This window comes from Coenobita brevimanus, chromosome 87, assembly GCF_032717465.1.
Source record: "Coenobita brevimanus isolate Jiangsu-jjx chromosome 87, ASM3271746v2, whole genome shotgun sequence".
Taxonomy (NCBI): Eukaryota; Metazoa; Arthropoda; class Malacostraca; order Decapoda; family Coenobitidae; genus Coenobita; species Coenobita brevimanus.
Window position 1 is genome coordinate 15,759,607 of NC_137040.1, and position 24,956 is coordinate 15,784,562.

Sequence of the window (24,956 nt, forward strand, 5' to 3'; positions counted from 1 at the left end):
GTTTACTTATCTCCTAATTCTACTGACTATCAAAAATTCTTCGACTATCTTACTTCTGTGATGGAACACATTCTGTCCATTTTTCCTTTCTCTGAAATCTCCATTCTAGGAGATATCAATGTTCACCACCACCTTTGACTCTCCTCTCCTTTCACTGATCCACCTGGTGAACAAGCCTACATCTTTTCTATCCTTAATGACCTAGAGCAGCTTGTCCAGCACCCTACCTGTATCCCTGACCACCTTGTAGAGAGCTCCAACATACTTGACCTTTTCATTACAACTAATCCTTCTGCATACACTGTCAATCTTTCCTCTCCATTGGGCTCCTCCGATCACAATCTTTATCACCTTAACCTGTCCTATCGCTCCAGTACGGCCTGCGGACCCTCCAAAGAAACGTCGTCTGTGGCACTTTGGAGCTGCAGATTGGGAGGCCCTCAGGCAGTACTTCTTTGATTTTCCATGGAATGATTATTGCTTCCATGGCCGGGAGCCATCTGAGTGTGCCTTGTGCATTATGGAGGTTATTCTCTCGGGTTTGGAAGCATACATTCCCTTCTCATATCCTCTGACTAATGCAAGAAAGCCTTGGTATAATCACGCTCGTTCTGATGCTGTCCGCAACAAGGAAAGGGCTTATAAAAGGTACCGGAGCCAACCCACCCTTGAATTACATCATGTTTATGTTTCTGCCCGGAATCGTGCTAAGGCTGTTCTTCGCTCTGCTAGAAATATTGTCATCCGTACTAAATGCTTTCAACTCTCCAACTTGAATTCTTCCCGCTCCTTCTGGCACCTTGCCAAAAACCTTTCTAACAACTTTACCTCATCATCCTTCCATACTCTTTTCTATTCTGATGGCTCTGTAGCTATTTCTTCTACTGATAAAGGAGATCTCTTCGCTCAGACTTTCTCCTCCAATTCCACCTTTGATGATTCCGGTGCTGTTCCTCCATAACTTCCCCCCTCAGACTTCCTCATGGCTGACATTAAAATTTCTTCAGCTCATATATTTTCTGCCATCACTGGCCTCAATACTAACAAGGCATATGGGCCTGATGGAGTCCCTCCTGTTGTCCTCAAGAACTGTGCTTCAGTGCTTACACCCTGCCTAGGTAAATTCTTTCACCTTTGTCTGTCAATTTGTACCTTTCCTTCTTGCTGGAAGTTTGCCCTCATTCAGCCAGCCCCAAAGAAAGGTGACCATTCCCAGCCCTCTAACTATCGTCCAATTGCTTTAACATCCTGTGTCTCAAAAGTTTTCAAGTAATTCTTAACAGAAAAATTTTAAAGCATCTTTCCTATCATAATCTTCTTTCTGATCGTCAGTATGGGTTCCATCAGGGGCGCTTCACTGGCGATCCTCTCACCTACCTTTCAGGCATCTGGTCATCCTCCTTTCGGGTCTTTGGCGAAAGCTTTGCCATTGCACTTGACATCTCAAAGGCTTTCAGTTGAGTCTTTCATAAATCTTTAATTTCCATTCTACCTTCGTACAGTTTCTATCCTTCTATCTGTGCCTTCACCTATAGTTTCCTTTCTGGTCATTCTATAGCCACTGTTGTAGACGACCGTCGTTCTTCTCCTAGGTCTATCAACAGTGGTGTTCCTCAGGGCTCTGTCCTATCACCAACTCTCTTCCATTTATTCATCAGTGACCTTCTAAGCTGTACGTCTAACCCTATCCACTCGTACGCTGATGATTCCACCCTTCACCTTTCCATTTGGTTCCTGCAACGTCCATTTCAACAGTTACTTCAACAAACAAGGGATGAGGCTATGGCAAACCTAATGTCTGACTTGGCTCGTATCTCTGACTGGGGTAAAAATAATCTTGTTGTTTTTAATGCATCTAAAACTCAGTTTTTACACCTATCAACCTGACACAATCTTCCACAGGAGTACCCACTAATGTTTAATAATATTCAGCTTAATCCTGCATCATCCTTGAACATGCTTGGGGTTTCATTCACTCGGGACTTATCTTGGAAAGATCATATTGCATCTCTTGTAAAATCTGCTTCCAAGAGATTAGGTGTGCTAAGTCGACTCCGTACCTTCTTTACCCCTGCACAGTTGTTGACTTTATCCATGGGTTTTATTCGCCCCTGTTTAGAGTACAACTCTCATGTGTGGCAAGACTCCCCACATACAGCTCTTCTTAATGGGGTGGAGTCAAAGGCTTTTCATCCCATCAACTCTCCTCCTCTTACTGGCTCCCTTCAACCTCTGTCTCTTCGCCACACTGTTGCATCTTTATCTCTTTTCTATCGTTACCTCATGGTCACTGCTCCTCTGAACTGTCTGCTTGCATCCCTCCACCTCTACAGTGGGAGCGTAGCACCTGTCTGGCAACAAACTCTCATCCCTTTTCTGTCCAGTTCTCTAATGCAAGAATTAACCATTACTCCCAGCCCTTCATTTATGCAACAGGTCAGCTCAGGAACTGTCTCCCTCTGTCTGTATTTCCTTTTTCCTATGATCTCCAGTTTTTCAAGGTAGTGTGTCCAGGCATCTCGAAATGAACGGATCTTGATTTTGGCTCTCTTTTGTATTGTGTTTGTTTTTTCTTGGTGGGAACTGTTTGCAGGTTCCGACCTTTGGTTCCTTCTTTCTTGCATTAAAAAAAAAAAAAGAAAATTGATTGGAGAAACAGAAGAAGGGAAGGACAGGAGGAAGTAGTTCTTACAAGGAGGGTGGAAAGGTTACAAGAGGATGGAAAAAGGGCAGAATATAAGAGGGAAGTGGGGGAGCGATTGGGTAAATATGGATTGGAGCAGATGGGGGGCATGGAAGATGTGTGCAAGATATTCACAGAAGGAATCTGTGCAGCATGTGAGGTTGTGTGTGGGATGAAGAGAAGACGAAAAGGGATGCAGGGAACAGCATGGTGGAATATAGAGATGAGAGAGGCTGTGGCACAAAAGAAGAAAGTATATAGTGAAAGCATGAGAAACGGACGTGGAAGAAGTTGAGAGATGGAAGAGAGAATTATATGTAGAGAGGAAGAGAGAGGTGAAAAGATTAGTAAGAGAGAGTAAGGGAGAGTGGATGAGGAATTTGGAAGGATTTTGAGTGTAAAGTGGAGGGAATGTAAGGATATGTTCTGGAAAGAGGTAAAGAGAGTTAGACAGGGTGCCAAAGAAGTTAGCTGGGGAGTGAAAGATAAAAATGGTAGATTGCTAGTCGAGAAAGGAGAAAAAGTAAGCAGATGCAGAAAACACTTCAAGGAATTGTTGAACATAGAGAATGAAAATAATGCAAGTGTTAGTGGGCGGGGAATGGCTGAGAGACTGAGGGATGTGAGAAGAGAGGAAGAAATCAGTAGGACGGAAGTTGTGGAAGCAATGAAGATAGTTAAAATGGGGACAGCCCCAGGAATTGATGGAGTGTGTGGTGAAATGCTGAAGCATGGGGGAGAGATAGTAGTAGCATTGATGTGGAAGATTTGCAGATTGGCCTAGGAGGAAGGTAGAGTCCCCCAGGATTGGAAGTCAGGTATAATTATTCCCCTGTGCAAAGGAAAAGGGGAAAAGGAAGTATGTGGTAATCATAGGGGCATTTGTCTTCTTATTGTAAAAGGAAAAGTATATGGTAGGATACTTATTGACAGAGTTAGGGAAATAACAGAGGAATTAGTTGGAGAAGAACAGGGAGGTTTTAGGAAACTCTTTAGTGGAAGAGTTTCTAGAGAAGGGAAAGAAGTTGTATGCAGCCTTCATGGATTTGGAGAAAGCATATGACAGGGTGGATAGATGAGGATTGTGGAAAGTATTAAGAATATATGGAGTTGATGGGAAGTTGTTGAATGCCATGAAGAGTATGTATGAGGGTGCTACGGCTGCAGTGCGTGTGGATGGTGAACTAAGTGAATTTTTCTATTTGATGGTTGGATTGGAACAAGGATGTCATTTCTCCATGGTTGATCAATCTATATATGGATGGGGTTTTATGAGAGATACAAGGTAGGGCAGTGGGTGTTGGAGCAGTCCTAATGAGAGAGGGCGGTGTTTGGTAACTCCCTGTACTGTTGTTTACAGTTGATACTGTGTTGTTAAGTGTAGATGAAGGGAGCTGCAAGGCTTGGTGGATGAGTTTGGGAGAGTGTGTAAGAAACGGAATGTAAAGGTGAATGTAGGGAAGAGTAAAGTTATGGTTTCGAGAGAAGTGAAGTCAGTGAATGTACAGTGAGCGTGGATGAGGAGGAAACGGAGAATGTTAGTGCATTTCAGTACTTGGGTAGTGTGATGAGTAAGGATGGAAGTTTAGAGGGAGAAGTGCTTGAAAGGGAACAACAAGGAAGAATGGTTGCTGGTTCCTTGAAAGCAGTGAGAAGAATCAGGGAAGTGAGTTTGGAAGTGAAAAAGTTTCTACATGACAGTACTGTATCATGATACCAACTCTAACATGTGGAAGTGAAGCTTGGACCTTGTTGGAGGGACAGAATTCAAGAGTGAGAGCAGTGGAAATGAGTTATTTGAGAGGAGCATGTGTAGTCACATGGAGAGATAGACTGACAAATGAGGAAGTGAAGGAGCGTTATGGTGTGGATGTGGATGTGATAGGAAGCGTTAGGAAAAACACACTGAGGTGGTTTGTCTATGTGGAGAGGATGGAGAGTGAGAGACTGATGAGGAGAGTCTGTGTGATTGAGGTGGAGGAGGGGAGAGGGAGGGAGAGGCCGAGGATGAGATGAAGGGATAAATTGGAGAGTTATATGAGAGAGGGGGGTATGAGCTGGAAGCAGGGCAGTGAATTGGTGGGGGACAGTGCGACATGGAGGCAATTTGTTTGTGTCCATCCTTTACAGGATTAAGGCATCTGGCAATAGATAGATAGATAGGTAGAAAATGGACCAGTGGGTTGTTATCTGTGAACCCTGTAAACATAGTCCTAGCTAAATAATTCTTGAATTTCTTAGCCATTGTACAATTTGGTGCCAACAGTTCTAGCCTCCTGTAGCTGTAGTTGCTCACATTTCACTCTGATCTCTTCAATTCCATACTTACAAAAGCAGCTGGGTGCAGTTTTACCTCATGTTCTTTGGACAGCACAGCTCCTAACCCCTCAAAATTTTGCATCGACCTCTATAGTGAACTGTTTGGTGCTCCTATAAAAGGAGAAGAAAGCCATGAACACCCCAATATTTCTTACTTTATGTGACATTGGTCACACCTTTACAGCCTGAATTTTCTCAGGATCTATGCTAACACCATCCTTGGATATCATAAACCCTAAACATTTGACCTGAGGTTTCAGAATGTGGCACTTTGATGGCTTTAACTTGAAGCTATGCTTCCTCAACACTCCTGTATCCACTTCACTCTCTCCAGATGATCCTCCATATTGCGACTAAAGTCCAGTAAGTTGTCGCGGTGTACTAACAGGGTAACAAACATTTGCTCACTGAACACATACTCCATAAATCTCTGAAATATTGCAGGACTGTTAATTAACTCCATGGGGCACATAATGTACTTGTAGTGTTCAGATGGTGTCACAAAGATGGTCTTTAGCTGATCTCTCTCTCACTTTAATTTGGTGATAACTAGCAGCCAGATTAGGCTAGTACATCTAAGTTATCCTGGATTCTAGGCAGTGAGGAAACATCCTTTATGGTTACTGCATGTAGCCATTGGTAGGCTACATACAGTCTTAGTGCCCCATCTTGCTTTGGCACCAGAACTACTGGAGCAGTGAATGGGCTGCTGCTCTCCTTGATTACTCCTTGCACTAACAACCCTTTCACATGTGCTTTCACCTCTGCCATGCAAGTGGGGGGGGGGGGTGATATGTTTATATGGTAACCCAGTTGGCACATCATTAGTCAGGTGTATTTAATGCCTTGCCCCCAGTGCACATCATAATTTGTGCTCCATCCCAGCAAACACACTCCTGTACTTGTATAGTAGCTGATTTAAACAGAGGCCTCAGTGGAAAACTGCCAAGTTGTCAAATTGGCATGAGGTTCAGAGGTTGTAAGTTGGTGCCCAACTACTGAGGAACCTGTCTTGCCTGGGGCAGTGATGGAGTTTTGGCAGCACTTAGGGGTGGAAGTAGAGAAAGAGCATGTGGATCCTTCATGGCCTTCTTCCCCACATTGGCCACAAATATCCATCCCCTTCCTCTGAGTACATTCATGTAACATGGGAAGACATATGCATCATCAGGCACTCAATACCCACTCTCTTTCGCTAATGGCTCCAACATCACACTGTCAGTGTCAGCCTCTTTTAAACTTGGCACAGACACCTGGAGTACACTTCTTGTGCCTTTTGAGATAATGAGGGCCTGATCTGGCTGCACCACAGCCCAACTCAAGGACAGAGGCTGCGACTTCAGTTTAGCTTCCACAGGATGAGCATACTCCACCATGCTCACAGATCCAGTTGTAGCTTACTTCCAAACTTTTGGTCCCCCAGATCCTTACAAAACCAAGTTTGATCAGCCATATACATTCCTCTGTCTGCCGTGGTCATATCCTCTGCATTCTCTCATCTTTCCCCTGCAACCCTTTGGCATATTCCCCTTCACTTTCTTGAGGCCATTGGGTCCTATCTCGCAGCTGTTTCACCAGCTCTAAGTAATTTAACTGCTTCCCAGACACCTTCTGCAAACAAGTAAACATCTCCTATGGGGTGCTCACCCAGCTATTATGCATGTGTATTATTGCTGGCCATTCCTAAAACCCACATAGGTGCATCACTGCTTCCTGCCCTTGCAGGCCTATCTGTTCTGTGTTCTTATCTGCATCCTTCACCCAGTCCTGTAAATGCCCTGCCAAACTTGGCTAACCAGCAAATTTCCATACTATGGGAACTGACCTAGAGAGAACAATACCCTTGGACCCCAATTGGCCAGTTTCCTGTTGTCCCAACTTTGCTTCTGTACAGGGCCAACCGATTTGTTACTTCAAGAAGTGCATGAACATCTGGCTTAGCCTCCTTCTTATCCTTGTCCATGGGTACCATTAGGTGCGAGTCCTCCTCGTGCCGTATGTACATACCTTTCCATGCTGTCTGCTCTACCCAAGCTGGATTCCTGTGTTAGGGCTCCTCATTTTAACCACACTCTGCTACCAGTTCTGTATTGAGGTGAAGTGTCCCTCCCAGCTTGGCAGAGTATTTGCCAAGATTCATCTCCATCAGATACAGACAAGAGTCCTACTTAAATCACAGTAAATCCTAGAGAACCATGTTCCACCCAGCTAATATTTACCCTCGCTGTTTCCTGTCTGCCAGCCCAACATGGTGCACACTCTACCACCAACACTAGCCCGCCAAATTCAAACACCTAACTTCCTTTATTACATATAGATACAGAAGAATGGGCAAGCTAGGCAATGATTGGGGTAGCTGAGGGATCATGGTGGAACAAATACACCTCATGAAAATGGAAATAGTATAAACTGCTTAATTGATGGTGGAAGGGATGAAGGATGACAATTGGGTGTAGAGGTTGAGAAAGAATGTTGAGGGTGGAGCTGCAAGAAGCAGATCAAAAAAGATATGAGAGAAGATGGTACGATGTGATGTCGGGGATTAGGAACTGAATAGAGAGGCAGCTTGAGATGGAGCAGTGTGGATACCTGCCATTATGTGGCCAAGGCTGATGCATGTAAACATGTTGAAGCCTTTATCAGTTAACCAAAATGAAATGGAGCTTTCTTTTAAAAATGGTATGAATGTGAATTACAGTACAAGTCCCATTATTCGGCATCTATGGGACCAGGATGATGCCGAGAAATTAGATTTGCCGAATAATCAAAAACCCACCCACTCAGTACCTTAAATATATTGGTGAACACATATCACCACTTATGGTACGGTATTACAACTGTGTTTGGAGAAAGTACTGTACTCTGTACGATACTGCAATCAATACAGTACTATACCTGAATCTGAAATATATATATATATTAGTGAACATATACAAGGGTAATGACACAGTAGGCCTACAAGTCAGATAACAGTTCCTGGATGGCCGAAATGATACGGAATATTACCTACCAGCTCAGTACATCACTTGTATTGGTGAACTCATCACTACTTATATTATTACAAATATGTTTGGAGTGAGTACTGTATACAGTACTTTTTCCAAACAAAATAAAATAGTCGGAAAATTGCATAAAATAAAGGGATCTGAACTGGTAAGGTCTTTCTGATGAAAGTCATAAATTACATTTAGCACTCACTCTTTTGTTCGTTTTTTTTTTTTACATGTGAAAGGAGAGTACTGATGGAAACAGTAATGTATTCCATAAACCCCTTAATAACCTCTGACATTGAACAACCCTTTAAAGTACCGATGTCGAGTTAGTGAGCTATGGAAAAACTGTGAACAATTATGGGAATGGAACGAAGGTCACTGGTATGTTTACACGACTCTATGCTACGATTCCAAGCAGTCCGGGGGTCAGTTAATCTCAGATGTTTTCGCCAATTTGGTAAATGCACCGTAACTTTATCAATTCTCCAGTCAATCATAGCGAATCATAGCATGGGTTTAGTGAGCTAAATAACACATTTCTAGGTGCGCCAGACGATTATCTTCACATCTTATAAGAAAATGGAAGAAATTAAATCCCTTTCTGAGTACGTAAAGTTCTTCCATTCTTCTGAAATCAATTTATTTTTCTTAAAGATGGGAAGATAATCGTCTGGCTCACCTAGCAATGTGTTATTTAGCTTTCTAAACCCGTGCTATGATTCGCTATGAGTCACGGAAAGATTGATAAAGTTACGGTGTATTTACCAAATGGGCGAAAACATCTGAGATTAACCGACCGCCTAACTGCTTGGAATCGTAGCGTAGTCATGTAAACATACCACTGACTATAGCTCACACTAACTTAACATCACTGACATCGGTACTGTAAAAGGTTGTTCAGTACCGGAGGTTATTAAAGGATTAATGGGATATATTACTGTTTGCATCAATGCTCTCTCTTTCACGTTAAGCACAAAAACAAACAAAAGAATGAGCACTAAATGTACGTTTAACTTTCATCAGAGAGACCTTAGCAATTCATATTCCTCCAGTTTATTTTTAAGTATTTTTCTGACTTTAGGTTAGGTTAGGTTTGGTTAAATTCTACAGTTAAACTCGGTTAGGTTAGGTTCAGTTAAACAGGACAGTCCCTTCCACCATTATGCTGAGGAATAAAAATACTAGAGCTGTCACAGCCGTACAGCTAAAAACAACGGGGAAACTGATTTAACAAGCAACATTTATTTATGGGTAATGCATTACAGTGTCAGTGGTTCATGGGGTACTCAATTACCGGTGTCATTTTCAGGAAGGCATCAAGAATGAAAGAATTTCAAGAATTAGCGTGGGGGCTTGGAACGTAACCCTCGCTAATTTGGTGGGGGTGGTTACTGTAGTGTATGATACTGTGCAATATTGTAATCAATACAGTACTATACCTGAATCTGAATAAGAATATAGAAATTAGTGAACATACAGAAGTGTAATGAAACATTAGGCCTACAAGCCACAGATAACACTTCCTAGACTGCCGAGATGATTCCGGACATCTGCCGAACAATCAATGATTTTCGTAAATTGGACTATTTCTCAAAACTGCCGAAATGTCGGATCTACCGAACAATCAGCTGCCGAATAATAGGACTTTTACTGTACAGTAGTAAAGTACCGTGGCCTCCCAAATTACTTGGCTATTGTGTTAACATGGAGTCACATGTAACCTGAGACCATGTACATTGGGCCATTTAACCACATGCTAGCTGGGACTGAGGCAGGGGTAGTGTGTGTGATGCGATGCTGTGGTAGTTGAAGGTTTTGCATCATGGCATCACCTCTTGCAAGATTTGGAGTGTCAAGAAGATTTTACACCAGATTCAGCCCATGTACAGTAATTGGGTTTGGAAACAGTGCTACTTGTTTTAAGGTTATGGTTTTGGTTGCCATGTAACTGGGAACTGTGTGTCTCAGAAGTGTAACTTGGGGGGCCATTGGAAAATAGAATAAGAAAGTTGATATACACAGCTCATATATATCTGACATCTCATGACACATGGCAAAGCTGCATTGCATTTGATATTGATAGTATCCATTATGGGGGTAGTATGAATACAAACTTTCAGTAAGTTCCAGTTGCATGTTCAGAATAGTGTTGGAGGCAAGATTTTTATTAAAATGATCTGGTGGTAGAAGTTCATGAAAAACTATGCTTTTCTTGAAAAGTGAACAATTCTGTTTTCAGATCGTGAGCAGCGCGAGTTGTATGAGGCTGCAAAGACAATCCAAAAAGCCTACAGACTGTATAAAGGCCGCAAGCGATTGCAGGAGCAGGACAAGGAGAGACAGGCTGCTATTGTTATCCAGAATTATTATAGGCGCTATAAGCAGGTAAGTAATCGTAGAAGAGGCAGTGTACATCACGCAAATTGGAGATTAGACATTTTGGGTTCATAGAGCTCAGAAATGTTATTTTACACTTTCACTAGATTGTCACGATTGCAGATGATTCTGTGCTTCCTGATAGTGGGCAGGATTTTTTAAAGTAGTTTTGTGAATGAGTGATATGGTTTAAAAGTAAATGTAGAGGATAGTTAAGTTAGATTGTAAAGAATGAAATGGAATCACAGTGTGGTGTACCATGAATAGCGAGAGATTTAAATTGCTACTTGAGATTTAGTACTTCAGTGGAGTAATAGAAAAGAGAGGTAAATATATAAAGAAACTAAATATTAACACAGCTTGAGAAAGACAGATGGCTAGTACTGTACTTTGAAAGCTTAGTTATGATACGTACTGAGTATGGAGGCTGCAAGAGGATTGTATAAGGTGTGTTGGTGTTCACATTAACATATGAATATGTGTGAAACTTTGATATAGCATGAATGCAAAAATGTTGCTGTGAGGAGAGTGGAAATGGGACTCTGTAGTAATGTATGGGTTGTACAGAGTAGGTAGGATAAGAAATATAATTATTCATGAAAGATGTTGAACAAGGAAGTTGGTTAATAAAAGGTTAGAAGAGAATATTCTTCCATGATATGGTCATATTTAGAGAATGGATATAAATGTATGGCGAAACAGGTTCATTTGTATGTGAATGAGTCTGAGTACAGGAGGAGGGATGGTAAACCCTGAAGATGATGGATGGTTATTGTAAATCAATGTATTGAAAATGAGGAAGCTATGTGGATTGACATAAAACGGTAAAGTATGTATCAAGATGCACATGACATGTATATTGCTGTTGTGGCCCCATGTTCATCTGGATGTTAATATGGTGGACAGGAGGAAACTGGCCACTTCAGCTAGGCAATTGCAAAGCTCTTTTGTTAGGGGTATGTTTAAGGATTGTCTATGGTTTTAAAATGAGGTATATGAGGTGAGAGTGTTGTGGTGGAGGAGTTAGCACTGCAGTGAAGACACAGTAGATTGTTTTTGAATGTACATCATGTACATAATAGATTGCTTGTGAATATATTTTATTATGTTGCTGAAGCAGGGAAGGATGATTGCCGGGTCACAATCTGGTTAAGTGTACTATTGTGTCTTTGGGAGGAGCAGTTTCTGAGGGATGAATGTCTTTGGGGGGGGGGGTGATGAGGGTGACGAAGGATGTTGTTTGGCTAGAGGGTTTAGATGGCTGCAGTTGCTACATGTTTATATATGTTTCTGAAGTGTAGTGTTGGGTGGAGGAGGGGGGATGTAAACATTCTGTGAAGTGTTGGGAGTTTTGTGTGTGTGTGTGTGTGTGTGTGTGTGTGTGTGTGTGTGTGTGTGTGTGTATTTACCTATTTGTATTTACCTATTTGTAGTATACAGGAATTGAGCAATGCTCGTGTTGTCCTGTCTCCATATCCACATTTATCAAGTCTACCTTTACACACATGAATGTTTTTCTCATGCACCACCTCTTTGTCTAAATCGTTCCAAATATTTAAGTATTTACCTAATATACCTAATTGTGATATACACGGAATGTACTATACTCGTGGGTTTCCGTCGCTGTTTCTCAGTGAGTCGAATTTAGCTTTAAACTCGTTTAAGTTTTTAGACTGGACAATCTCTTTGTCCAGGCTATTCCATAAGTCTGTACGTCTGTAAGGAAAGCTATATTTCTTGATATCCTTCAAGCAGCTTGACTTTTTCAATTTCATTCCGTGTCCTCTTGTTGCTCTCTTATCCCATACAAACAGATATTCTTTGTCAATTTTATCTACTCCCACCATGGTCCTGAACACCGCAATCATGTCTGCCCTCTTTCTCCTTTCCTCTAACGAAGGCAAATCCAGTTTTTCCAGCCTCTTTCTGTATGACAGGTCTGTCAGACTGGGGACCATATTGGCTGCTGTTCTTTTATTCTCTCAATCTTGTTTATATCTTTCTTTTTGTGTGGGGACCACACTACCGCTGCATATTCTAACCTGGGGCGGATCATGGCCACTATCAATTTTTTCATCATTTCGTCATCCATATAATGAAATGCTACTCTTATGTTAGTCAAGAGTTTATAAGTCTCTCCAACTATCTTGTTAATGTGCTTTTCTGGTGACAAACTATCTTGGACCAGCACTCCCAAATCTTTCTCTTCTCTCCTTTTTGTGATTAATTCATTACCCAACAAATAATTCAGTGATGGTCTCCTGGTACTTTTACCCATTTCCAATATTTTACATTTCTTTACATTAAATTTCATTTCCCACGTCCAGCTCCAAATGTGTATCCTATCCAAATCCTCCTGCAGTATTTTACAATCCTCCTCAACCTCTATCTTCCTCAAGATCTTTACATCATCAGCAGACAGACTTGCATAACTGTTCACTCCATCTACCATATCATTTACATAAATCAGGAACATTACTGGCGCCAACACTGAGCCTTGAGGGACTCCACTTGTTACTTCCCTCCATCCAGACCTCTTTTCCTTTATTACTGTCCTCATTTGTCTGTCTCTCAAAAAGTCTCTCATCCATTCCAGAAGTTTCCCCTTTAGTCCTCCTATATATTCTAGTTTCCGCATTAGTCTCTTATGAGGTACCTTGTCAAAGGCCTTCTTTAAGTCTAAGTACACACAATCCACCCAACCATCTCTCTCCTGTACCACATCAATCGCTCTTGAGTAAAAGCTCAACAAGTTTGAAACACACGACCTTCCACTTCTGAATCCAAACTGACATTCAGCCAAAATATTCATCTCTTCCAGATATTTTATCCATCTGTCTTTCAGGATTCTCTCACACAATTTTGCAACCATGCTGGTTAGAGACACTGGTTTATAATTCAGGGTTTCTTCCCTGTTTCCTCCCTTGTAAATTGGTACCACATTTTCCCTCTTCCATTCTTTTGGCACTTTCCCCTCTTCCAGTGAGCATACGATTAAGCTGTGAATTTTATCCGCCAGTTGTTCTCTGCATTCCTTCAGTACCCAATTAGAAATTCCTTCAGGTCCTGGGGCTTTCCTTACATCTTGAGTTTCCAGTAATTTATACACTTCCTGCACCTCCACTTTTATATCTTTCATCACCGGAACATTTCTAATCACTCCCTCCCCTTCCACAAGCTCCTTTTCTTTAGTGAAAACTGACTGGAAACGTTTGTTCATTATTTCTGCTTGCATTGCCGCATCCTTAAAGACCTCTCCTTCTACTTTCAGTTTGGTGATTCCTTCCTTTTGTTTCAGTTTGCCATTAACAAATCTATAAAACAGTTTGGGTTCATCCTTGCATTTGTCAATTATTCCTTTTTCAAAATTCCTTTCTTCTCTACGTATTCTTGTGTATTCATTTCTTGTTCTTTTATATTCTTCCTTTGTTCTGTTGTTACTTCTCTTTCTCCAATTGTTCCATGCCTTATCTCTCTCTTTTTTTGCTATCATACACCTTCTATTAAACCACTCCTTTTTCCTCTTTTCTTTCCCTCTTACTCTTGGTACAAATTTTTCCACTCCCAAATTATAGAGGTCTAGAAAGATATCCCACTTCCTCTGTATCTCTCTTGTTTTTCTGAATTTTCTCCAATCCGCATTTACAAAAAAGTTTCTCAGTCCTGTAAAATTTGCTTTCCCAAAGTTGTATCTTCCCTGTCTATGAAGCTCGTCTCTTGGCTTGACGTTTCCTATTAACATCTGGAACTCAATGACCGCGTGATCACTTTTTCCCAAAGGACAGAGATATTCCAATGATTCTATTACATTGAGTTCTTTGGTGAACAGTAAATCTAACCTTGCTGGTGTGTCCTCACCTCGAAACCGTGTCTCTTCTTTGACCCATTGCGTCATCACATTATTCATTATTATGTTTAATAACATAGTGCCCCACCAATCCTCGCTGCCTCCCGAATACCATTCCTCCCAGTTCACCTCTTTACAATTAAAGTCACCCACCATAATTGTATTATTGCTTTTCTCAATTATTTTTTGCAAATAGCTAGCCATATCTGACAACATCTCATGGTATTCATCATCCTTCCGTGCTCTCGTCTTTGGGGGAACATACACTACCGCCATATCTCTCTTAACATTCTCTCCAGTTTCTAATTTCATATATATATCACTTCAGCCCTGCCTTCTCCCATTTCCACAGTACTGTATCTACATTTATGTTGTTCTTCACTGCTATCATTACTCCTCCTCCCTTTTTTTTCTTTTCTGTCTTTTCTCCACAGTTTGTATTTACCATCTCCCAAATGAACATCTATATCTTCTCTTAATTTGGTCTCTATAAAACACATGACATCAGGTTCATGTTCTCTCAAGAAATCGTTAATTTCGATCCTTGTCGATATGAAACCATGAACATTAGTATATATCACCTTCAAATTATTTTTGACGTTTTTAATACCCTCTTCTCTCCTACTCTCTGTCCGTACCACTTCCTCAACTTCTGATCTTTCACAACCATCCTCCTTAGTTTCCTTCACTTCTATTTCCTTAAATACCATTTCCTTACTTTCATATCCAATACTTCCCCCAAAAAAGTATTACATTCTTCCTCTGTCCTCTTATCATTTTTTTCCTTTACTTCTTCCTTTAATGATTTTAAAACTCCACTTTCTTCTTCATTCAGATCTTTTCTTATTATAATATTTTCCATCCCCGCCTCTTTACTTAATTTCCAGGTCACTTTAAGTATCTCATTTATTACACTTTCTGATGTAAACTTGACTCTCATTGGTCTTGTTTCCCCTTTCTTATAAGGCCCTGTCCTCCTTACTTCCTCAATTTCTTTTACCCACTTGTCTCCTTCGGGGTCAATCTTGCCTAATACTCCTCTCACCAGGTTCGTGTCTCTCTCGAGTCTTACGAACCTAACCTTTTCTTCCTCTTCCCTGTTTCCAAATACTACCACACATCTGCTCCTTTCTACAGTTTCTCTCACTATTTTCTCTTTTTTCTTCAGTATTTTCACTACATTTTCTTCCATTTCTTTCTTGTTCATTTCCCTTTCTTCCTGGATGATCTCTCTTAAGCTGACCACTTCTTTCTGTTCTTCTTCTACGTGTGCCCACTTTGCCTTGTGTTCTTCTAGTACATTACTCACCTTCTCCATTTTATTAGTACTCTCTTCAAGTTTCCTCCTCAGTTCAACATTTTCCCTCTTCAAATTCTTAATCTCTTCATTGGCTGTTTCGTTGGACTGGATTAGACTCTGTATGGTGGTTTCCATATTTCCTGACACATCCTTTATCACTAGATTCTCTACTTTTTTTTTCGAGTTCACTAATCCTCATAATTAATGTTTTCACCAGGTCCATGACATTAGTATTAGCATCAAATCCTTGAAATTCCATTCCCTCATTGTTTACATTTTCGGCCATCTTTAACGTACCGGTAAAGTACCTAAACAGCTGTTACCGAATAAGCCACAAACATTCATGTATACTATTGCCAACAAATCTTTACATTTTTGGTAGTCTACCAACTTTCATTATTTTAAATTTAAAGAATGACCCTAGGAGACAGGACAGACAAAATTCCTGAAACTACTCAAGGTTAGGAGCGATGCCTGGGACGACCTCTCTCTCCGGCTGCTCGTGTGTGTGTGTGTATTTACCTATTTGTATTTACATATTTGTAGTATACAGGAATTGAGCAATGCTCGTGTTGTCCTGTCTCCATATCCACATTTATCTAGTCTATTTTTGCACACATGAATGTTTTTCGCCTGCACCACCTCTTCGTCTAAGTCATTCCAAATACTTACGTATTTACCTAATATACCTAATTGTGATATACAGGAAATGAGCTACGCTTGTGGGGTCCCATCTCTGTTTCTCAGTAAGTCATATTTAGCTTTAAACTCATCTAAGTTTTTAGATTGGACTGTCTCTTTGTCCAGGCTATTCCACAGGTCTATACTTCTGTAAGGAAATCTGTATTTCTTGATATTGTTCAAGCAGCTTGACTTCTTCAATTTCATTTTGTGTCCTCTTGTTGCTCTCTTATCCCATACAAACAGATCTTCTCTGTCAATTTTATCTACTCCTATCATGGTCCTGAACACTGCAATCATGTCTCCTCTTTTTCTCCTTTCCTCTAAGGAAGGCAAATCCAGCTTTTCCAGCCTCTCTCCGTATGACATATCTGCCAGACAGGGGAGAATCTTGGTTGCTGTTCTTTGTATTCTCTCAATCTTGTTTATATCTTTCTTGTTGTGTGAGGATCACACTCGTTTTCATTTTCGTTTTCGTTTTTAAAGGCTCCAACATGCTTGGATGCGTTGGGCTTCGTCACCTAATGGTGGCTTTCCATGCTGCACGATCCTTTGCAGCCTCCCTGTTCAGTCCCTTAACTCTGAGGTCACATTTAATGACCTCGTCCCATGTCTTTCTCGGTGTACCCCTCATAACCCCACCCCCAGTATTAACACTTCTCACCTTCCTCACCAGATTATCATCCCCCATCATCTCCACATGCCCAAACCATCTCAATCTACCTCTTCTCATCACAACACCAATACACTCCAATCCCATCTAACCTCTCAACTCTTCCATCGTAAACCCAGCCCCCCCAGACCATGCACACAGGGACGCACTACACAGCCACCTAATCATTGACATTTCTGTACATGTGAGCCTGTGAATATCCTCGTCCTTTTCTGCCCAGGTCTCCCTACCATACAGCATTACACTCCTAACAAATGCTGCATACAAAGACCCCTTGGCATGTAGGGAGAGTCCTCTCAGTGTCAAGAGAGGCAAGAGCTTGCTGAACTTCTTCCAACCACTTCTTACTCTAGCCACATAGCTAGCTCCAGCCCCACCTCCAGCACACAACATGTCTCCCAAACAACAAAACCCTTCCACACACTCAAGAGATTCACCAGCAAGTTCAATCCTTTCTTGCCTGACAATCTCCAGCTGCTCTCCCCGACACTCCGTACACATAGAATCTGCATTATCTCGTAGTCTACCTCTGATACCACTACATCTCTTGTGCACTCATTTATCACAAACACAGCAAAAGATGGAATTACTTCCCACGCCCTTTTGGCACGCTGCACCTGGCCTCTCTCCCTCATCTTTGACAGTACCGCCACCAACCCTAGATATCATCACTTTTGTTTTATCTGCATTTACCCTTAAGCTCTTGTGCCTCATACCATCTCTCCACTTCCTAAATCTTTCCTCCACCTCCCTCTCATTCTCTGCAATCAACACCAAATCATCAGCATACAACATCTCCCACAGGAGTCCATTTCTGAAGTCACTTGAGAGTGCTTCAAGTACCATGATAAACAACATGGGACTCAAAACTGACCCCTGATGCACACCAATGTTCACAGAAAACTCATCACTCAAATCTCCATTGATTCTTACCTGAGTGCGAGCACCCACATACATAGCCATAACCACCCTAACCAGCCACTCCTCCAAGCCAAGCTTTTTCATTCCCCACTTCACCACCTCTGTGAAAGGCCTTTTCCAAATCAAGAAAAACAAAATACAGATCCCTTTTCTTATCAATATATTTTTCCTGAAGCTGTCGAACAATGAATACGGCATCAGTGATCCCCATAGCTGGTATAAACCCGAACTGCATCTCATCAGTATTCACTCTTTCTCTAATCATATCTTCTAAAACTCTCTCCATTACCTTCATTATCTGATCTAAAAGCTTTATACCTCTATAATTTCCTCTTTCCAGGGCATCACCCTTTCCTTTATACACATTTACAATTACTCTCTTCAGCCAGTCATTTGGGACAACACTATATATCTATTTATTGCCAGACCCCTCAATCCCGTTTGAGGTGGCCACAAACAAATCACCTCCACGTCGCCCTATCTCCTGCCATTTCACTGCCCCGCTCCCATCTCACACCCCCCTCTCTCATATACCTCCACCCGATCCCTCCATCTCATCCTTCCTCCCCCTCTCTCCTCCCCCCTTCACCTCACTCACGTACACTCTCCTCATCAGTCTTTCACCCTCCATCCTCTCCATATGGCCAAACCACCTCAGTGTATTCCTCCTAACACTTCCTATCACATCCACATCCACATTATATCCTCATTTGTCAGCCTGTCTCTCCATGTGACTCCACAGGCTCCTCTTAAATAACTCATTTCCACTGCTCTCACTCTTGACCTGTGTCCTTCCAGCAATGTCCAAGCTTCACTTCCATACGTTAGAGTTGGTATCACAATACTGTCATATAGTAACTTTTTCACTTCCATGCTCACTTCCCTGCCTCTTATCACTGCTTTCAAGGAACCAGCAACCTTTGTTCCCTGCTGTACCCTTTCATGCACTTCACCCTCCAAACCTCCATTCTTGCTCATCACACTACCCAAGTACTTAAACGTACTCACATTTTCCAATTCCTCACCATCAAACCTCGCGGTACATTCACTGACTTCTCCTCTCTCAAAGACCATCACTTTACTCTTCCCTACATTCACCTTTAGATTCCGTTTCTTACACACTCTCCCAAACTCATCCACCTAGCCTTGCAGCTCTCCTTCATCTTCACTCAACAACACAGTATCATCTGCAAACAACAGTACAGGGAGATTCCAAACACTATCCTCTCTCACCAGGGCCACTCCAGCATCCACTACCCTACCTTGTACCTCTTTTATTACCCCATCCATGTACAGATTGAACAACCATGGAGACATAACACATCCCTGTTTCAACCCAACCTTCAAAGAGAAAAATTCACTCAGTGCACCATCCACATGCACTGCAGTCTTAGCACCATCATACATACTCTTCACAGCATTCAACAACTTCCCATCTACTCCATATGTTCTTAGTACTTTCCACACACTCACATATAATCATAATTATTAGGTCAGTGACTAACCTCACCCCTATATCTCCTGTGGCCTTCAACATTTCTGCAGTCAACCCAGACACACCTGCTGCCTTCCCCACCTTCATCCTGCCTATTGCCTCACTCACAGTAGCAGTATCAATCAAAGGCCAAGGGCCAAACACTGGATCTGCTGGCTCCAAACCTTCCCTGTCCCATATTCTAACTTGGGGCGGATCATGGCCACTATCAATTTTTTCATCATCTCCTCATCCATATAATGAAATGCTACTCTTTTGTTAGTCAAGAGTTTATACGTTTCTCTAACTATCTTGTTAATATGTTTTTCAGGTGACAAACTATCCTGGACCAGCACTGCCAAATCTTTCACTTCTCTTGCTTTTGTGATTGATTCTCCATCAAATAATTCAGTGATGGCCTCTTGGTACTTTTAGCCATATCCAATATTTTACATTTCTTTACATTAAATTTTATTTCCCACATCCGGCTCCAATCAGGTATCCTATCCAGATCCTCCTCTGTGTGTGTGTGTATTTACCTATTTGTATTTACCTATTTGTAGTATACAGGAATTGAGCAATGCTCGTGTTGTCCTGTCTCCATATCCACATTTATCAAGTCTACCTTTACACACATGAATGTTTTTCTCATGCACCACCTCTTTGTCTGTGTCGTTCCAAATATTTAAGCATTTACCTAATATACCTAATTGTGATATACAAGAAATGTGCTATGCTCTTGGGTTTCCGTCGCTGTTTCTCAATAAGTCGAAATTAGCTTTAAACTCGTTTAAGTTTTTAGACTGGACAATCTGTTTGTCCAGGCTATTCCATAAGTCTATACTTCTGTAAGGAAAGCTACATTTCTTGATATCCTTCAAGCAGCTTGACTTTTTCAATTTCATTCCGTGTCCTTTTGTTGCTCTCTTATCTCATACAAACAGATCTTCTCTGTCAATTTTATCTACTCCCACCATGGTCCTGAACACCGCAATCACGTCTCCCCTCTTTCTCCTTTCTTCTAAGGAAGGCAAATCCAGTTTTTCAAGCCTCACTCTGTATGACAGGTCTGTCAGACTGGGGACCATCTTGGTTGCTGTTCTTTGTATTCTCTCAATCTTGCCTATATCTTTCTTTTTGTGTGGGGACCACACTACCGCTGCATATTCTAACCTGGGGCGGATCATGGCCACTATCAATTTTTTCATCATTTCCTCATCCATATAATGAAATGCTACTCTTATGTTAGTCAAGAGTTTACAAGTCTCTCCAACTATCTTGTTAATGTGCTTTTCTGGTGACAAACTATCTTGGACCAGCACTCCCAAATCTTTCTCTTCTCTCCTTTTTGTGATTAATTCATTACCCAAAAAATAATTCAGTGATGGTCTCCTGGTACTTTTACCCATTTCCAATATTTTACATTTCTTTACATTAAATTTCATTTCCCATGTCTGGCTCCAATTGTGTATCCTATCCAAATCCTCCTGCAGTATTTTACAATCCTCCTCAACCTCTATCTTCCTCAAGATCTTTACATCATCAGCAAACCGACTTGCATAATTCTTCACTCCATCTACCATATCATTTACGTAAATCAGGAACATTACTGGCGCCAACACTGAGCCTTGAGGGACTCCACTTGTTACTTCCCTCCATCCAGACATCTTTTTCTTTATTACTGTCCTCATTTGTCTCTCTCTCAAAAAATCTCTCATCCATTCCAGAAGTTTCCCCTTTAGTCCTCCTATATATTCTAGTTTCCACATTAGTCTCTTATGAGGTACCTTGTCAAAGACCTTCTTTAAGTCTAAGTACACACAATCCACCCAACCATCTCTCTCCTGTACCACATCAATCGCTTTTGACTAAAAGCTCAATAAGTTAGAAACACACGACCTTCCACTTCTGAATCCAAACTGACATTCAGCCAAAATATTCATCTCTTCCAGATATTTTATCCATCTGTCTTTCAGGATTCTCTCACACAATTTTGCGACCATGCTGGTTAGAGACACTGGTTTATAATTCAGGGGTTCTTCCCTGTTTCCTCCCTTGTAAATTGGTACCACATTTTCCCTCTTCCATTCTTTTGGCACTTTCCCCTCTTCCAGTGAGCATACGATTAAGCTGTGAATTTTATCCGCCAGTTGTTCTCTGCATTCCTTCAGTACCCAATTAGAAATTCCTTCAGGTCCTGGGGCTTTCCTTACATCTTGAGTTTCCAGTAATTTATACAATTCCTATACCTCCACTTTTATATCTTTCATCACCGGAACATTTCTAATCACTCCCTCCCCTTCCACAAGCTCCTTTTCTTTAGTGAAAACTGACTGGAAACGTTTGTTCATTATTTCTGCTTGCATTGCCGCATCCTTAAAGACCTGTCCTTCTACTTTCAGTTTGGTGATTCCTTCTTTTTGTTTCAGTTTGCCATTAACAAATCTATAAAACAGTTTGGGTTCATCCTTGCATTTGTCAATTATACCTTTTTCAAAATTCCTTTCTTCTTCTCTACGTATTCTTGTGTATTCATTTCTTGTTCTTTTATATTCTTCCTTTGTTCTGTTGTTACCTCTCTTTCTCCAATTGTTCCACGCCTTATCTCTTTCTTTTTTTGCTATCATACACCTTCTGTTAAACCACTCCTTTTTCCTGTTTTCTTTCCCTCTTACTCTTGGTACAAATTTTTCCACTCCCAAATTATAGAGGTCTAGAAAGATATCCCACTTCCTCTGTATCTCTCTTGTTTCTCTGAATTTTCTCCAATCTGCATTTACAAAAAAGTTTCTCAATCCTGTAAAATTTGCTTTCCCAAAGTTGTATCTTCCCTGTCTATGAAGCTCGTCTCTTGGCTCGAAGTTTCCTATTAACATCTGGAGCTCAGTGACCACGTGATCACTTTTTCCCAAAGGACAGAGATATTCCAGTGATTCTATTACATTGGGTTCTTTGGTGAACAGTAAATCTAACCTTGCTGGTGTGTCCTCACCTCGAAACTGTGTCTCTTCTTTGACCCATTGCGTCATCACATTATTCATTATTATATTTAATAACATAGTGCCCCACCAATCCTCGCCGCCTCCCGAATACCATTCCTCCCAGTTCACCTCTTTACAATTAAAGTCACCCACCAAAATTGTATTATTGCTTTTCTCAATTATTTTTTGCAAATAGCTAGCCATATCTGACAACATCTCATGGTATTCATCATCCTTCCATGCTCTCGTCTTTGGGGGAACATACACTACCGCCATATCTCTCTTAACATTCTCTCCAGTTTCTAATTTCATATATATATCACTTCAGCCCTGCCTTCTCCCATTTCCACAGTATCTACATTTATGTTGTTCTTCACTGCTGTCATCACTCCTCCTCCCTTTTTTTCTTTTCTGTCTTTTCTCCACAGTTTATATTTACCATCTCCCAAATGAACATCAATACCTTCTCTTAATTTGGTCTCTACAAAGCACATGACTTCAGGTTCATGTTCTCTCAAGAAATCGTTAATTTCGATCCTTGTCGATATGAAACCATCAACATAAGTATATATCACCTTCAAATTATTTTTGACGTTTTTAATACCCTCTTCTCTCCTACTCTCTGTCCGTACCACTTCCTCAACTTCTGATCTTTCACAACCATCCCCCTTAGTTTCCTTCACTTCTATTTCCTTAAATACCATTTCCTTACTTTCATATCCAATACTCTCCAAAAAAAAGTATTACATTCTTCCTCTGTCCTCTTATCATTTTTTTCCTTTACTTCTTCCTTTAATGATTTTAAAACTTCTCTTTCTTCTTCATTCAGATCTTTTCTTATTATAGTATTTTCCATCCCTGCCTCTTTGCTTAATTTCCAGGTCACTTTCAGTATCTCATTTATTACACATCCTGATGTAAACTTGACTCTCATTGGTCTTGATTCTCCTTTCTTATAAGGCCCTATCCTCCTTACTTCCTCAATTTCTTTTACCCACTTGTCTCCTTTGGAGTCAATCTTGCCTAATATTCCTCTCACCAGGTTCGTGTCTCTCTCGAGTCTTACGAACCTAACCTTTTCTTCCTCTTCCCTGTTTCCAAATACTACCACACATCTGCTCCTTTCTACAGTTTTTCTCACTATTTTCTCTTTTTTCTTCAGTATTTTCACTACATTTTCTTCCATTTCTTTCTTGTTCATTTCCCTTTCTTCCTGGATGATCTCCCTTAAGCTGACCACTTCTTTCTGTTCTTCTTCTACATGTGCCCACTTTGCCTTATGTTCTTCTAATACATTACACACCTTCTCCGTTTTAATAGTACTCTCTTCTAGTTTCCTCCTCAATTCAACATTTTCCCGCTTCAAATTCCTAATCTCTTCATTCGCTCTTTCATTGGATTGGATCAGACTATGTGTGTGTGTGTGTGTGTGTGTGTGTGTGTGTGTGTGTGTGTGTGTGTGTGTGTGTGTGTGTGTGTGTGTGTGTGTGTGTGTGTGTGTGTGTGTGTGTGTGTGTGTGTGTGTGTGTGTGTGGTAAGAGGTGATGCAACATAAAGTCACATGGGTGGGATAGATCCAGTGCTGAAGCAATGAACTATTCCACTACCTATCATGTTCTTGTGGTCTATGATGGGGTGTACTTTTGTGTCTTGGTACAAGTGATCTATATTTGTGTGTGTGTACTCACCTGTTTGTACGCACTTGTTTGTCAAGCACGTAATTTCCCATCTTCTTTCCTTATTTCATCATGCATTTCTTTAAACTTACATTTTTAGCACACACAGTCTCGTCTGGTTGGCAATTCCATGCACTACAGATCTTATTGAAAACTGTACTTCCTCACATCCTTATCTTCACTTATATTCTGAAATTTTATACTGTAACCTCTTGATCTTCTAGTCATCAGTATTACATAGTTTTCCCTGTCGGTGTCCGCCATATTAGTTTCACACTTGCAAAGCACAATCATCACTTCTTATCATTCTTTCCTCCAGTGATGGCAAGTCGTCATTTTAGCCTTTATTTATAACTTAGTTCTTCATGCTTGGGACCCATTTTGTTACTACTCTTTGGACTTTCTCAATTTTAGTTGTGTTTTTTTAAATGAGGGAACCAAACAGCTGGTGCATATTCAAGAGCTGATCTAAGTCTTAATTACTGTATTTTCCTTATAATGTCCTCATCTGTATATATAAAGGCTGTTCTCATATCATTTATGTAGTCCCAGGTGACAGCTTTGGGTTGATAAAATTTCTAATATCTTTTTCCTTCTCAGAATGGTGCAGACTGTGATCTAATGTATAATTCCATGTGGGTCTCTTATTACTTTTCCCAAACTGCATCACATGGCATTTTTCTGCATTAAACTCCATCTTCCATTTTTTACTTCATTCTTAGAATCATGTCTTCTTGCAGTTCTCTACATGAAATATTGTTCTCAATAAGTCTTAATAATTTTGCATCATCATTAAACAAATTCATGTAGTTGTCATTACTATCATTTTCCATTGCATCATTTATATAGACTAAGAACGTTACCAGAGTCAAAACCAAGCCTTGAGGAACTCCGCTTGTTACTTTCCTACAGTTCCAGTAGTTTCTTCTTGTTGCTGCTCTCATCTGACTTGCCACAAGAAAATCTTCCATTCACAACAAGTTTCCCATAATCCCATCTTTGTATACCAGTTTCCAAATCAGTCTTCAATGA

The 24,956-nt window shown here is 40.8% G+C and overlaps 1 protein-coding gene across 1 annotated transcript in view; it reads left to right on the forward strand.

Annotated features, from left to right (window-relative positions):
* Positions 1–24,956, forward strand: part of Camta (Calmodulin-binding transcription activator) — a 1,827,966-nt gene that overhangs the window by 1,497,466 nt on the left and 305,544 nt on the right. Inside the window, exon 28 of the mRNA XM_080281035.1 lies at positions 10,235–10,380. Coding sequence (XP_080137161.1) covers positions 10,235–10,380 — 146 coding nt within the window. The remainder of the gene's footprint in view (positions 1–10,234; positions 10,381–24,956) is intronic.